General features: G+C 44.0%; 1 protein-coding gene across 1 annotated transcript in view; it reads right to left on the bottom strand.

Annotated features, from left to right (window-relative positions):
• Positions 1-16,186, bottom strand: part of LOC309553685 (zinc finger CCCH-type antiviral protein 1-like) — a 107,231-nt gene that overhangs the window by 51,624 nt on the left and 39,421 nt on the right. Inside the window, exons 8-9 of the mRNA XM_082255036.1 lie at positions 12,583-12,703; positions 6,724-6,820 (exon numbers count right to left, since the gene is read on the bottom strand). Of these exons, the coding sequence (XP_082111162.1) occupies positions 6,724-6,820; positions 12,583-12,703 (218 nt within the window). The remainder of the gene's footprint in view (positions 1-6,723; positions 6,821-12,582; positions 12,704-16,186) is intronic.

The raw sequence follows: 16,186 nt of genomic DNA, 5'->3' as shown, positions 1-16,186 counted from the left end.
CCTGCCATTTCTCCACACCTGGAATGTGAACTGCCGAAATCGCCGGGACCTGCGTCTCGGCCCAAGACAGAATTTTGGTCACTCCTGGGCCGCCCAAGCACTCCTGGTGCCCCCTTGGTGATTGATGTAAGCCACCGCAGTTGCGTTGTCCGTCTGCACCCGCACAGGGCGCCCCCGAAGATGATCTGACCAACGGAGCAAGCATAGTCTGATCGCTGGCAGTTACAAGATGTTTATTGGCAGGGAGGATTCCTCCTCCGACCAAGTGCCCTGGGCAGACAGAGTGCCCAGAACACCACCCCAGCCCGACAGGCTGGCGTAAGTGGTGATCACTGTCCACAACAACGGCCGGAAGGATTTCCCCTCCGTCTGAGCCGGAGACTGGAGCCACCACAGAAGATCCTCTCTGACTTGGTGACTCAAAGATATCCTCCTTTCCAATGAATGAGGATGCCTGTCCCATCTGGCCAGGATCTCCGCTTGAAGAGATAGTGTGTGGAACTGCGCAAATGGCATTGCCTCGAAGGCTGACACCATCAACCCCAGGGACCGCATGCAGGTCCTGAGCGATGAGGATTCGTTGTCCCTGAGGGACCTGATCTCGTTCTGCAGAGTCCGGAGTTTGTCCTCCGGCAGAAAGACTTTTGCTTGGGCGGAATCCAGGACCATCCCCAAGTAAGGGAGGCGAACAGAAGGGGACAAAGTCGACTTCTGAAAGTTGATGGTCCACCCGAACTCCAGGAGCGTCTGAACCGTGGTTGACAGATCGCGCACCAGACTCGGGCCCGGAACTCGATCTTAACAGGAGATCGTCCAAGTATCCCAAGATTGCAATTCCCTGCGCCCGCAACAGGGCCAGAACAGGAGCCAACACTTTGGAAAACACCCTTGGAGCCGAAGCGAGACCGAAAGGTAACGCCACAAACTGATAGTGTTCCTCTGATGACCCATGAATATGGGGATGTGCAATTGGGGAGGTCGATTGAAGCCAGGAAATCTCCAGGGCTCAGGGAGGCTACCACTGAATGGAGGGATTCCATACGGAACTTTTGAACCCGCACTGTGAACAGATTTGAGTAAAACCCCCGAAATCTGTCCCGATGCGGCACCAGGACGATCACCCCCTGGGCGAGGAGATCCTGAACTGCCCCTTGAAGATCTTGTAAACGATCTGGGGTCAAATGAAGATTTGAGGGAAAGAACCTGTCCGCTGGACGCGATAGGAATTCGATCTTGTATCCTGATTGAATGATTTCCTGAACCCACCTGTCCTGAATCAGGAACAGCCAAGGTTCAGGAAAACCGCGCAGACGTCCCCCCACCCCTGGAACGGGTGAGGGCGCCCCTTCGGGTCGAGGCGGACTGGGCCGCCCGGCGCCAGCGTGGGCGGCTTTGGACTTGCCTGCCCAAGGCTTCTTCTGGCCACCATGGCCCTTGTATGATTTGCCCTTGTCCTGTGCGTTGAAGGCACGAAAGGACCCCTGATTTGGTTTAAAGGAAGGGTCCCGCTTACCGCAGAAAAACTTACCCTTGGGAACTTGGGGCAGCAGAGTGCTTTTGCCCCCAGTGACCCCTTTAACCAATTCATCCAGGGAGTCCCCAAAAAGGCGATTCCCCGCATAAGGGATGTCAGACACCGTCTTCCTGGAAGTCTGGTCAGCCGACCAGCTCTTTAGCCATACCATACGACGGATTTTCACTACGACAGCAGATAGTCGTGAGACTAAAGGGGCCTCATCCAAGGCCGCATCACACTGGTATAGAACAGCCTGAATAATCTGGTCCACCATCTCCAAAGTAGCAGGAGGGGTGGAATCAGCCACAAGGGTGCGTCTGAGCACCTTCGCCCATTCTACCACAGCCTGAGAGACCATTACAGAGGCGAAAACAGGTTTCATCAAAGAACCCGCCACCATATAGGAGTTGCAAGTAATAGATTCCACCCGCCTATCCGTAGGGTCCCTAAACACCGGAGAACCCTCTGCGGGCATAAGAGTGGCCTTGTTCAACCTGTACACCGTGTGATCCACCTTAGGGGCCACGGTCCAGTGCGAATCCGTTGGAGACGCAAAGGGATAACGGTACTGAAACCGCTTTGGCACCACAAAATTGCGCTTCAAATTGCGCCATTGTTCGTTCACCGTTTCGTGAAACTCAGCGGGACAAGGAAACACTTGTGCCGCTTTCTGGGTTCTGCGGGTCCCAAAAGAAGACCGCTTACCCGGCGGGTGGGGCTCATCCTCTAAATGTAGTGTTTCCTTAACAAAACTAATAAGCGCAGACATAATTGCGCGTTCTCTGGCCGTCCCAGGGGGGAATCATCCACCTCCTCATCCTCCGCCTCCCCTTCCGACTGAGAGGACTGAGACCCTTCAGGGGATACGCTGTCCATGGCAACCATATCAGACTCCGAATCAGAAGAGTGAGAAAGCCTAGGCCTTTTTCTAGAAGCCCGTTCAGACATCAACAGATCCACTTCGGACGCTAAAGTCGCAAGTGCAGCAGTAATCACAGATGATTCAGGCGTACCGGAATTTGCTGTCCTGGGACTCCATAAAAACTTTTTGGCGCTGGCCCTTTAAATCCACGATATCGGCCAAACCCACCGCAATGCACTGCAATGAGGACTAGCCTGAGGTACCCCACAGGGAGGAATATAACTGATAGCAAAGGAATATCCCCTGAAAAACAGCAGAAAAAGTCCCCCAGAAGTGTAGCTGTACAGTTACCACGCTTGCTGAACGATCTGGCTGCATGAAGAAAGGAAGTGATGTCACACTGCTAGAGGCTAAATAGGACTCGGGCCAAGGAAAAATGGTTGCCAATAGAAAGCGAGGCTCCGGGAAAATGGCCGCCGAACACATGCACAATACCTTGCCACACTAAAGATGGCGTCTGAAAGGGCGCGATACACTACAGGGAAAATGGCTGCTGAATGCCCTTACTGAAGCCAGAACAGCCTGCCCACGCCCAAAATGCCCACACCCACACCCCGCGATTTCTCACCGCAGCGGCCCCCACACGCATGCCTGCACCCCCAAAATCACACCAAACAGTGCCGAAGGGTTCAGGGACCCCCACAAACCCCCACAGCGTGGCCCGGAGGCAATAGCGCCCCCGCAGGGACCGGAAGGAAACGCGGGGCCCAGACACACAGACATGAGGAGGATAACACAGACTCCAGCAGACTGCTGTCCCCTTAACAGAGGCCCCACATACACCCCAGGACATGCAATGTCACAAAAACAGAGGTGGTAGCATGGCGTGGGTGCCACTCTGTGACGGGAAGCCTCCCACCCCTGGTGGTGGGGGTGCCGTCAGCCAAACAGGACTCTAGCAACACACGGCAAACCGCAGTTAAAACATCCTAGCGAAGTGGCCACTTCGCAGGTTTGGTCCCTGAGGACAGGGACAGGTCGTTTGCGAGGCCAGGGCATAAGCATAGCCTGCTAAACGCTCGATGGCTGGGATTCCGAAGTTCCGACTAACTAAGCGCAGGAACAAATAAAAAGCTATCAGTGCAAAGAAAATACACTTAGCATAAAATAAAATGTAAGAAAACAGAAGAAAAGGCTGAGACTGTAGCCCCAGCACAGGGAAGCCTATTTTACTCCTAACTAGACAAACTGAGTTGGGAATGCTGATAGTAGGGTGGTATTGGACCAGTGGGACAGCCCCCTACAGGTGTGTCTATGCAAATTGTTTGTGTTTTAACAAGTCTTATGCCTAGCTTGCTCCTGTGGATAAAAAGTCAATACCCATAAGTGAAGACTGTATGAGTGGGCGGCGACTGTCAGAGGACGTAAGAAAAAGATAGGTTCCGACCCCCTGAGTACAATAAGTACTCAATTGGTTTACATTACTGGCTGCCTGCAGCTAGTATTTGACAGCTACAAACCAGAACATGCTCAGAGCCCAGAGAAGCGTTTCTGGGTTCACATGAACCAGGGAGGATCATTAAACAGATTGTTTACTGATTCTTCCTCCACCAAAGAGATTAACCTTGTAATGCTACTTACCATCTTGTGCTAAATGTACAGTACTGTAACTCAGAGCTAAACTTGTATTTCTTTCCTCTGGGTTGCTTCACACTAAGGGCCAGTGTCAAGGGGCTTTTATTTGTTTCAGAGCTGTCTCCCTCCCTATGCAAGTCTATGGGGATGCAAAAGCAGCTGAAGCAAGTGATCTACAAGTCCGAAGGAGGTCAACAGCACCTGCAATGAACTCTGTATTAGCATTTCAAATTAATCTCAAAATCACACTGCATTTGCCCAATGAAGCCATTTGGCACAGGTGCTAAGATGATTGATTCTCCTATTTTTTCTTTTTTTCTTTACTTTATATTTTTTTACTGCATATGATTTTCTATATGTCTATTTGTGCGGCTATGTCTTCTACATGGTAAATTGCATACAGAGTTCATAAATATTTTTGTCAATGTATCATAATAATTTACCAAACTGCGATAAATCATTTCAAACCTAAACTTCACTTTAGACCAGTTTTCATTTTTCTCCCTCTAGTTACCTATTGAAATTCCCCAGACTAACAGCCACATCCACACAAAACCCTCCTTGTGGACTGACAGGCCCATTATATAACGTCCTCTTCCATCAATGGCTATACTGCTCACTCCCTGAACTGGAAGGCCACATTGCGCAACCGTTCAAGATTAATGGCCACACTCTTCTTCCCCCTAATTGATACATTGCTCACCCCACGTGCTGCTGGTGACATCCCCAAAACTGACCATAATGCACGTGCGTGCCCAGAACTGTTGACCATATTGCCCAGGACCAACATCCAGACATACTGTGCATCCTCAGGGCTGATAGACACGTCCTTAAACCCATCCTCCAAAAGGATAACTCCAGAATCAAACAGATTTTGTCAAGTGAAATGTAAACTATTTAATATAATTATTTAATACATAAGCACACATACCCTTTTATTTATAACTCCAATATATTAAGGTAAAGCACTAATAAACCTGAAAACAATTATATTGTAGCTTGACACTTAAATGTGATAGCTGCATTACTTTATTTTGTAGCTTTTTTTTCACCTGGTGATCCGGCCAGTAACACACTTCCTGTCAGTGTGTCTCCACTCTGGATAGAGAAGCAACTGTCAGTCTTAGAAGCACAAGCAAATTTAGATGGACTTGACTCACAAATTAAAGATGAACTTCAGCTAACACTTTTTAAGCAGATACCGCAACATTTTCATTTTGGGATAAAGGTTTTTAATGAATGAATATAAGCTGATCATCATAGGCATCCCTGTCAGAGTTAAATGTGTTGTCTCAATGCTCTAACTGCCATTTTTGCTAGATGGCTTGGTCTGGTAAAGGAAGTTGAAAAACAACACATTTACTAACCGGAACGCAGGGTGAAAATAAAGGAAAATGCCTAAAAAAAGCTAATGTAGCCACCACATTATTGGTTAGATGCAATATAAAATGTGCTGTTATGTTTATAGCTGTTCTAATTACATATATTTATATAGATATAATAAGGGGGATAGACTCAACTGGTATTGGCAGCGGTTAACCATGCATAAGACAGAGACATCAGGAACAGTCTAAGCAGGTTGGTTCTGCACTTTTTTCAGCAAGGCAGTAAACAAACACCGTTCAATGCAGGAGTGATTTGTACAGCAAGGCCATAGCAAAAAAAATAAATCTTCTCATCTGAGCCTCTAACTAAACTCAGCTCAATTCCTGACTGGTGAGGTGTCCCTTAATAGGTTCCCCAAACACACAGACAGCACTTTTTTCATTTTTGCCAGAATTCAGCCAGGCTCACACAACAGAATGGCAGAATGAGAGAGCCTTGAGCATCATCAGAACATATTGGAAGGCATGTGGACCACTTAGACTAATAACGTGGTCTAGCAAAAGGATAAGACATTGGTCTGGGAATGGAGGCTTTATCCCATCCAAAGCCTTACGAAGTCTCAGGGATCCAGGACCCAGAACAGAACCCACTAAGATTCTGGAAAAACAAAAGGTTTATTTCTCCATAACAACCATAAATCTGGGAGCCTCTCATCATGTGTAGGTGGGGAAACAAATTGACACATCTACAATGCTGCTAGACAGTGCCTCACAATATATAAAATACATATGTACAATATATTCTCCTTTAAACACCATGAAAGTCTACACATTTGTAGCATGCCCCCCACCAGTGTCTTTTCTCTTCCTGTAATGCCAACTTGATCCTGTGCTGTGCACCAGCATCTATACTTCTGATATATAGAGATAGTCTTTTTGGAACCAGTTCATACAAATTAGCTCAATAGCTGTGTTTTGTTTGGAAAATTTCCTCCAATTTACAAATCTTACACTGTTGATGCGTAGTGAAATATGGCAACCATTTTGTAGACTTGTGAAAAAAAAGCAGGAAGAAAAACAATTTCCAGCTTCCAGAAAGCTCATTCTCTTAATTCCTTTTAGTATCTGGCTACCTTTGGCATACTAGAGTCCTAAATTTGCCACTAAATGTTTGAGGTTCTAAGCAGCACAGCATTTTCATAAATTGAAGGTGTCTACAAGATGAGTTATATTGGGTTTTTTACTTAATCCAAGTACGGTAAGGTGAAGAGGAAAAACTGTCCAGAGCAATTTGCCAAAAATGTTATCCTTCAGTGAGAAAAAAAATCTGCCAAATGACAGTTTAAAACCTAAACCGAAGCCTAATTTGTGATATTTCCGATTACCTTCCTCGCAACATCTTCACATCCTGGAAATTAAGGAATTTGGGTCTCCGGCGCACTTCCCTTTCCGTCTCAAAATATGAGTTCCTTTGCTTCATCTCTGAAAGGGGAAATAGTTGATTAAATGAAGAGAAATTACTGAAAGAAACATTATTATGGATAACAATGGAACCTACATTATAAAAAAGAATTGCTGAAAACATTCACAATACAGGATATATTCATAATATATTATATAGCAGCTCCCAAACTGCACAGTCACAATGGCTAAGCATCATCAACAGTGCATCTGGAATGTATTCACAGCGCTTCACTTTTTTCACCTTTTTGTTATGTTACAGCCTTCTTGCAAAATTGATTCAATTCATTATTTTCCTCAAAATTCTACAAACAATACCCCATAATCACAACCTGAAGGACGTTTGTTTGAAATCTTTGCAAATTTATAAAAAAATAATCCCATGTACATAAGTATTCACAGTCTTTGCAATGACACTCAAAATTGAGCTCAGGTGCATCCAGTTTCCACTGATCATCCTTGAGATGTTTCTACAACTTTATTGGAGTCCACCTGTGCTAAATTCAGTTGATTGGACATGATTTGGAAAGGCACACACCTGTCTATATAAGGTCCCACAGTTAACATGTCAGAGCAAAACCAAGCCATGAAGTTCAATGAATTGTCTGTTGACCTCCAAGACAGGACTGTATTGAGGCACAGATCTGGGGAAGGGTACAGAAAATTTCTGCAGCATTTAAGGTCCCCATTAGCACAGTAACCTCCATCATCCGTAAATGGAAGACACTTGGAACCACCAAGACTCTTCCTAGAGTGAGCTGCCTGGCTAAACTGAGCGATAGGGGGAGAAGGGCCTTAGTCAAAGAGGTGACCAAGAACCCGATGGTCACTCTGACAGAGCTCCAGCATTTCTCTGGGGAGAGAGAAGAACCTTCCAGAAGAACAACCATCTCTGCAGCACTCCACCAATCAGGTCTGTATGGTGAAGTGACCTGACGGAAACCACTCCTCAGTAAAAGACACATGACAGCCCACTTGGAGTTTGCCAAAAGGCACCCGAAGGACTCTCAGACCATGAGAAACAAAATTCTCTGGTCTGATGAAACAAAGATTGAACTTTTTGGACTGAATGTCAAGCGTCCTGTTTGGAGGAAACCAGGCACCGCTCAGCACCTGGCCAATACTAATACCTACAGTGAAGCATAGTGGTGGCAGCATCATGCTGTAGGGATGTTTTTCAGCGGTAGGAACTAACAAACTAGTCATGATCAAGAGAAATATGAATGCAGCAATGTAGAGACATCCTTGATTAAAACCTGCTCCAAAGCGCTTTGGAGCTCAGATTGGGGCGAAGGTTCATCTTCCAACAGGACAACGACCTTAAAGCGTAACTCCACTTTTGTTGAGAAAAAAACATTCCCCTCTGGGTCATCTCTGTACATTGCAAGGATTCTAACAAACTTTGTTGCAGATTCCTACCTTTTGTTACTCTGAAGAAATCATTGTTTGCTCCTCTGTGCCCCTGTGCTGAGTGGGTCAAATGGGAGTGGTTTCCTAATTATCTGTCAGCTGTGGCAGCTGCAGGACTCTAATGAGGGAAGCTGCTTGGCCTGCATCCTTTTAGACGTGTTCCTATTGAGAGTGTCTCACCAAAAATGACATTTTTGTTGCAGGGGATGCTAGAAATCTGACTTGTATCTTAGGCAGACTTCTGGGAAATATGGTGAGCCAATCACACAAGCAGGAAATGATGTTTCTGGGGTGTGGTCAGTATACATTCTGTGTACAGAACACCTCCAGGTAGCCATATTGCATTGCATTTTCAGAAAATTACAACAACTGCAGATTGAAAAGGAAAGGTTATTTTTAATAACATTCAATTACAATATGATTTGTGTCAAAATTGTATACGCTATATTGTTTTTTTCTTTATTTCCTTTTTTCCCACAAAAGTGGAGTTTCCCTTTAAGCACACAGCCAAGCTAACAAAGAAGTGGCTACGGGACAATTCTGTGAATCTTCTAGAGCGGCCCAGCCAGAGCCCAGACATGAACCCGATTGAACATCTCGGGAGAGATCTGAAAATGGCCGTGCACAGACACTCCCCATCCAACCTGAAGGAATTTGAAAGGTCCTGCAAAGAAGAATGGGAAAAACTGCCCAAAAATGGGTGTACCAAGCTTGTAGCATCATACTCAAAAAAACTTGAGGCTGTAATTAATGCCAAAGTGATTCAACAATGTATTGAGCAAAGGCTGTGAATACTTGTGTACATGGGATTTTTCTTTGTTTTTTATTTTCAATACATTTGCAAAGATTTCAAACAAACCTTTTTCACGTTGTCAATATGGCATATTATTTGTAGAGTTTTGAAGGAAATAATGAATTTAATCGATTTTGGAATAAGGCTGTAACATAACAAAATGTGGAAAAAGTGAAGCGCTGTAAATACTTTCCGGATGCACTGTATTTTATACTGGTAGCCACGTTGGGCTCTGCAAAGGCTCCCCTCTGAATTACTGATATAAGGTGTTTCCAGTGAGGGATACTGTTATTACTACAGTATTACAAGACATTTTACACAACAGTGTTCTTTTAATCTTGTATTAACAGTTTGGGGAAGACCTTTTTTTCTGTTGTAACAATACTCTGCCCCTGTGCACAAAGCCAGCTCTATAAAGACATGATTTGACAAGTTTCCTACAAAGAAACCCAAATGGCTTGCACAGAGCTCTGACCCAAACCCTATGATGAAATGCAATGCTAATGTGAGCCAGGTTGTCAGGATCCGAATCCAAACCCAGGACCTCTGCTGTGTCTGGCAGTGGCTCTTTCTACTGAGCCCCTTGAACTTCTGGATAGCACTTTACCTGATCTTTTTGGTCAATTCTTGTTGATACACAGTTTCTTGCTGATCTCTGAACTCCTTTCTTCTCCCTTGAACTTCCTTTTTAAGTCATGTCTTTGCACTTTCTTTTTTGCCATATTATTGTGCTTATGTAAATAACTTGCTTTTTGCTGCTATTGCTACACTCATTTTTATCTACAACTACTCATGAAACGCCTTTCCAAAATGAGGCAACTCTATGTTAATGGAATGGGATGTCCAACAAGCTCATATAGGTGTGATGGTCAGGTGTTCAGACTTTAGGCAAACTTCACATACTTTTGCCTTCTCTTTATATTGAAATAATTCGAGTATTTTACATGCAATAAAGTTTTTTAGGTTACCTAATATTTTCAAAACCTTTACCTCCACCATCTATACTGGAGTATATAGCTGCTGTCACTTTGTCTGCACTGTGTCCCATAGTATGTAATTTGCAACTTTGAATTAAGACATAAAACTGATTTACATTGCTTCATTGAAGCATTTAACATCATATAAAATAAAACCCAGAAGTCTTTCAGTTTGCAAACCATCAAGACTGTACCACTCATCGTCCACTGCCCTATTGAATTAATTTATATTCAACAAACAGGTACATTTTGACGATTTGACCACTTGCCACCCATATAACTTACTTATACAGCAGCAAGGTGGCACTGCTGCACCAGATCACTTACCTAGTACGTAACTCAACACTTCCAGGTCTGGGGTGCACATGCGCGCTGCTGGGGGCCCGCTCCTGCTGTGATTATACATAGCAGGAGCTGATCTGTGGGTACCGCGGACTTGATGTCCGCCGATCATCCAGTATAAAGGCAAAACGGCAGTTTGCCTAAATGAATAAGGCAGATCGCCATTCTGTCAGTAGGGAAGGCATGGATCCTGAGTTCCTGCAAAGCAGGGACATGGATCCATGCCTTTCCCTAGTAAAAGCACTTCTCACAGTACAATAAAACACTGGTCAGGCACACAGTTAAACCTTTAATCGCCCCTGTTGTTTAACACTTTCCCAGCCAGTGTCATTAGTACAGTGACACTGCATATTTTTAGAACAGATCACTGTATTAGTGTCACTGATCCCCAAAAAGTGTAAAAAAAAGTCAGTTAGTGTTCGAATGTCCGCAGCAATATTTCAGCCCCGCATAAAGTTTGCTGATCATCGCAATTATTAGTAAAAAAATAAATAAATAAAAATAGCCAATAGTTTGTAAACACTATAACTTTTGTATAAACCAATCAATATACACTTATTGAGATGTACTAAAAATATGTAGCAATACATATTGGCCTAAATTGATGAAGAAATTTCAATTTTTTGCAATTTTTTTATTGGATATGTTTTATAGCAGAAGGTAAAAATATATATATTTTTTTTTGTAACCACTTGCCGACTGCTCACTGAGCTGGTACTACGGCAAAGTGGCTCGTTATTGTCTGGCGACATAGACCTACGTCGCTGGACTCCTCCCCTTCTCGGTTGCGCGCGCGTGCCATATTCAGACACAGCGGGAGTCGGGCCAGGGGAGGATAGGCGGTGATCACCGCCGCTCTTCCCCGATTGTCGGGGATCGAGTGAGGAAATCCGCTCGCTTGTGTAAACAAAGCGGACAGATCTCCTATGTGACAGGCAGGGACAGATTACAGGATTCAGCATAGCTGAACCTGCGATCTGTGCCTGTGTCACACAATCCCCTCCCCCCACACAAGTCAGTAAGCATGAGGCATACATTTAACCCCTTGATCACCAAGAAAGTTAACCCCTTCCCTGCCAGTGTCATTATTACAGTAACAGTGCATATTTATAGCACTGATTACTGTAGTAATGTCACTGGTACCCCCAAAAGTGTAAAAAATGTCAGTTAGGGGTCCGATCTGTCCGCCGCAATGTCGCAGTCCCACAAAAAAAAATCACAGATCGCCGCCATTACTAGTTAAAATAAAAAAAAAAACAATAAAAATGACATAAATCTTTCCCTTAGTTAGTAAACGCAATAACTTTTGCGCAAACCAATCAAAATACGCTTATTGCGATTTTTTTTGCCAAACATATGTAGCAGAAAACAAATTGGCCTAAAATGTTAAAACATTTTGATTTTTACATTTTTTTTGGGAATTTCATATAAAAAATGTGGAAAATATTGTTATTTTTTCAAAATTGTCGCTCTTTTTTTGTTTATAGCGCAAAAAGTAAAAATCGCACAGGTGATCAAATACCACCAAAAGAAAGCTCTATTTGTGGGGAAAAAAAGGACATACATTTAATTTGGGTACAGTGTCCCACGACCGCACAATTGTCTGTTAAAATAACGCAGTGCCGAATCGCAAAATATGGCCTGGTCAGGAATGGGGTAAAATCTTCCGGTCTTAAAGCGGTTAAAAATACACTCATTGAGAATTTTTTTTTGTCAAACACATGTAGCTAAATACATTTTGGCCTAAATATATGACAAAAATTTAGTATATTGGATATTTTTTAACTGTCAAAGTAGAAAATGTCAATTTTTTCGCAAAATTTTCGCTATTTTTTTATTAATATCGCAAAAAATGAAAAGCGCAGAGGTGATCAAATACCACCAAAAGAAAGCTCTGTTTGTGAGGGAAAAAAGACGTAAATTTCGTTTAGGTACGGCGTTGCATGACCGCGCAATTGTCAGTTAAATTTGCACAGTGCCAAGTTGCAAAAAGTGGCCTGGACGTAAAGCAGGAAAATCCTCCGGTGGTAAAGTGGTTAAATTGTCTTGTCTTTTTTTTGTTTATAGTGCAAAAAATAAAAACCGCAGAGGTGATCAAATACCACCGAAAGAAAGCTCTATTTTTGGGTACAGCGTTGCACAACTGCGCAATTGTCAGTTAAAGTAACGCGGTGCCATATATCGCAGAAAATAGCATGGTCATGAAGGAAGGTAAATCTTTCGGAGGTCAAGTGGTTAATAATAGAAAACCTGGTGCACACCTCGGTAGTCAATAATGTAGGGCTGGCCTCCAGCAGTGAAAGGTATCTTCCCAAAAGGGTCAGCCAGGTAGATGGTCTCTAGATCTGATGATTGAATGGTGGCACTCATGTTCTCTGTGTTCTAGAAAAGGAGAGACAGACAGGAGATTCATTATCCTGTGCAAAACATAGCACCTAACTCCCAAATCAGACCTCGGGCATATATCATATAATAGAGCTGTGGCCATTCTGCCATTCAAGTGGTAAAATATCTACAAATGTGCATCTGTTTTTTACCAATAGTTAAGCTATTAGATATTAGGCTTGATTAAATGGATTGGCTGGATTTTTTACCTCACAAGCAAGACATGGAGATATGGATTGCACTGGCTGTATTTTATACATCACAAGCAAACTGTTATCTAACCTCTGAATTAACACTGAACTAAACCACAACCCTTAACCTCAACACTAACCAAGATCCTTTACTCTCACCCTAACTTCCACATCCCCACTCTATGCTCCAATTTACCTTAATCCTCAATCTATTTCCTAAACCTAATCCCCATCCTCAACCCAGCTCTCATCCTAAAGTGTTTGTAAAGCTTTTTTTTTAAAAATAAAAATAACATGCCAATGCTTACCTGCTCTGTGCAAGGGTTTTGCACAGGGCAGCTCCAATCCTCTTCTTCTGGGGGGGCCCCATCGGCGCTCCCCTTCCCATCATCAGGTGGCCCCATGGAAAGCAGCTTTCCATGGGGGCAACCTTGTGAGCTTGCTCCCGAGTCCTGCTGCTGCGTCTATTGACGCAGACAGTAGGACTCAGCCCCACACCCCGCTCCCATGTCACAGGATTTGATTGACAACAGCGGGAGCCAATGGCTCCGCTGCTATCAATCTGCCCAATGAGGAGAGAGACAGCACACTCGTGCCCATCGCTGGATCGGATTGGGTTTAGGTAAGAAAAATGTGGGGTCTGGGGGGGGTGCTGCAGCACAGGTGAATTTTCATCTTAATGCATAGAATGCATTAAGGTGAAAAACTTTGAGACTTTACAAACACTTTAAAGCTAAACAAAGAAAGGTCCATAAAGACATGAATGAGCGAGTTTGGGGTGGAGGAAATTGACTGGCCTGCATAGAGTCCTGACCTCAACCCGACAGAACACCTTTGGGATGAATTTGAGAGGAGACTGCGAGCCAGGCCTTCTCGTCCACATTCAGTGCCTGACCTCACAAATGCGCTTCTGGAAGAATGGTCAAAAATTCCCATAGACACACTCCTAAACCTTGTGGACAGCCTTCCCAGAAGCTGTTATAGCTGGGGGTGGGCCAACTCCATATTAACCGCTTGCCGACTGCGCACAGTATATTTACTGCGGCAGTCGGCCCCGGCCAGGCAGAGTGACGTAGGTCTACGTCGCTCGCCTGTCACTCCTTCCAGAGCCAATAGCGGGCGGGCGCGCGCCCGCCGAGGCGCGCGCCCGCCTCGGCTCGTTCACGGAGGAGTGCGGGAGTGTGACTGGCGGACCCGATGTCCGCCGGTCACACTACGATCGCCGCTACAGCGGGAGAAAGACAGAGCGGCTTGTGTAAACAAGCCACCTGTCAGTTCTCCCTGTGTAAAAGTGAAGATCAAACAGTTCTACTATGTAGAACTGTTGATCTTTGTTTTTACACTAGTAGACCTGTCCCTGCACAGTTAGAATCACGCCCCTAGGACACACTTAACCCCTCCCTGTCCAATACTGTTAACCCCTTCCCTGCCAGTGTCATTTTTGCAGTAACAGTGCATATATATAGCACTGATTACTGCAGTAATGTCACTGGTACCCCCAAAAGTGTCAAAAATGTCAGTCAAGGGTCCGATCTGTCCGCCGCAATGTCGCAGTACCGCAAAAAAAATCGCAGATCGCTGCCATTACTCGTTAAAAAAAAAAACACCAAAAATGACAAAAATCTTTCCCTTTGTTAGTAAACGCGATAACTTTTGCGCAAACCAATCAAAATACGCTTTTTGCGATTTTTTTTACCAAACATAGGTAGCGTAAAACAAATTGGCCGAAAATTTTAAAAAATTTTGATTTTTACATTTTTTTTTGGGGGAATTTCATATAAAAAAAAGTGAAAAATATTGTTGTTTTTGCAAAAATTACGCTCTTTTTTTGTTTATAGCGCGTGATCAAAAAATCGCACAGGTGATCAAATACCACCAAAAGAAAGCTCTGTTTGTGGGAAAAAAAGGACGTGAAATTCGTTTAGGTACAGCGTCGCACGACCGCGCGATTGTCCGTTAAAGTCACGCAGTAAAAAATCGCAAAATAACCCCTGGTCTTTTAGCAGGAAAATCCTCCGGTGGTAAAGTGGTTAAACCCTACGGTCTAAGACTGGAATGCCAATAAAGTTCATGTGCGTGTAAAGGCAGGTATATTTTGGTAATATAGTGTATATCATGTTTGGTCTTTAATAAAATATGATTTAATTCTGTTCAATAATATGCTGATTGTCAGCCTGTAAAAGCTTCTCATCTGGAAATATTGATATAGTTTGAATTACTGTCATGAAGAGAGTATCTGCAGAAGTATCATAAAACACTCCAACACCCCTCAGCCTTTAGGCCAGAGGTGTCCAAACTACGGCCTTCCAGCTGTTCAGGAACTACAATTCCCATGAGGCATTGTAAATCTCTGACATTCACAGACATAACTAGGCATGATGGGAATTGTAGTTCCTGAACAGCTGGAGGGCCATAGTTTGGACACCCCTGCTTTAGGCCTTTTTATTGGTTATGTAATTTTGGTAAACACCCTCTGGTGGGTAAACAAAAAAAAAACAGTTGCAGCTGTAGCTCTGGTTGTCCACTAAAATTATAAACGATTGCCAAGAGTTATTCATGAGAGCCAATGACCTTATTACATCAAATTGAACTTGTGCTGCGATAGATTGGACTGGAACCAAAGAAGGGGTACCTTTCATTTCTAATCCTACTTACTTTACTGCTGTATTGTCTGTTTTGTAATATCTTTCCTATAAATGTATTTTTCTTTTTTTAAAACATTATTTCCTCATCTTTTGGTTAACGGACTATTGTCCCCATCTATACCACTTCACAGAGGTGTCCTTGTCTCCGATAATATTTGCAGTGGCTATAGAGACCTTGGCACTGAGATTTCTGCAGTCTTTTTTCCTGAAGGGCATTACTATGGGTGAAAGGGCTGACACTATATGTTTGTACGCAGATGACCTTCTTCTGTATATGTTGGATGCATCTTCCTCATTAGGAGCAGCAATGCAGATTATTGATAACTTTGGCACCTAATCGGGCCTCAGAATTATCTGACAGAAATCGGCCTTAATGCCTTTTTCAGCTCGGGCTCTTTGCTGTAGTGACACACCAAGCCCCCTTAGCGTAGTGTCTTCGTTCAAATACCTGGGGAATATTATTACAGTACTTTATCTCCCTTGGACGTTTTAAAGGCTAATCAGAACCTCTTACTCCAGGTGATTATATGGCTCAATGTGGTAGGCAGAATCAGGGGCGGGCTGGGCCAGGGGGCAAAGTGGCAATTTCCCCCCAGGCCGCTCTGATTCCCTGTAAAATGGGCCGCTGTACAGGCAGCTCAGGA

This window comes from Pelophylax lessonae, assembly GCF_965119305.1.
Source record: "Pelophylax lessonae genome assembly, chromosome: 4".
Classification (NCBI taxonomy): Eukaryota; Metazoa; Chordata; class Amphibia; order Anura; family Ranidae; genus Pelophylax; species Pelophylax lessonae.
The sequence above is the reverse complement of the archived record's forward strand: the minus strand, read 5'-3'. Positions and strand labels throughout refer to the sequence as shown.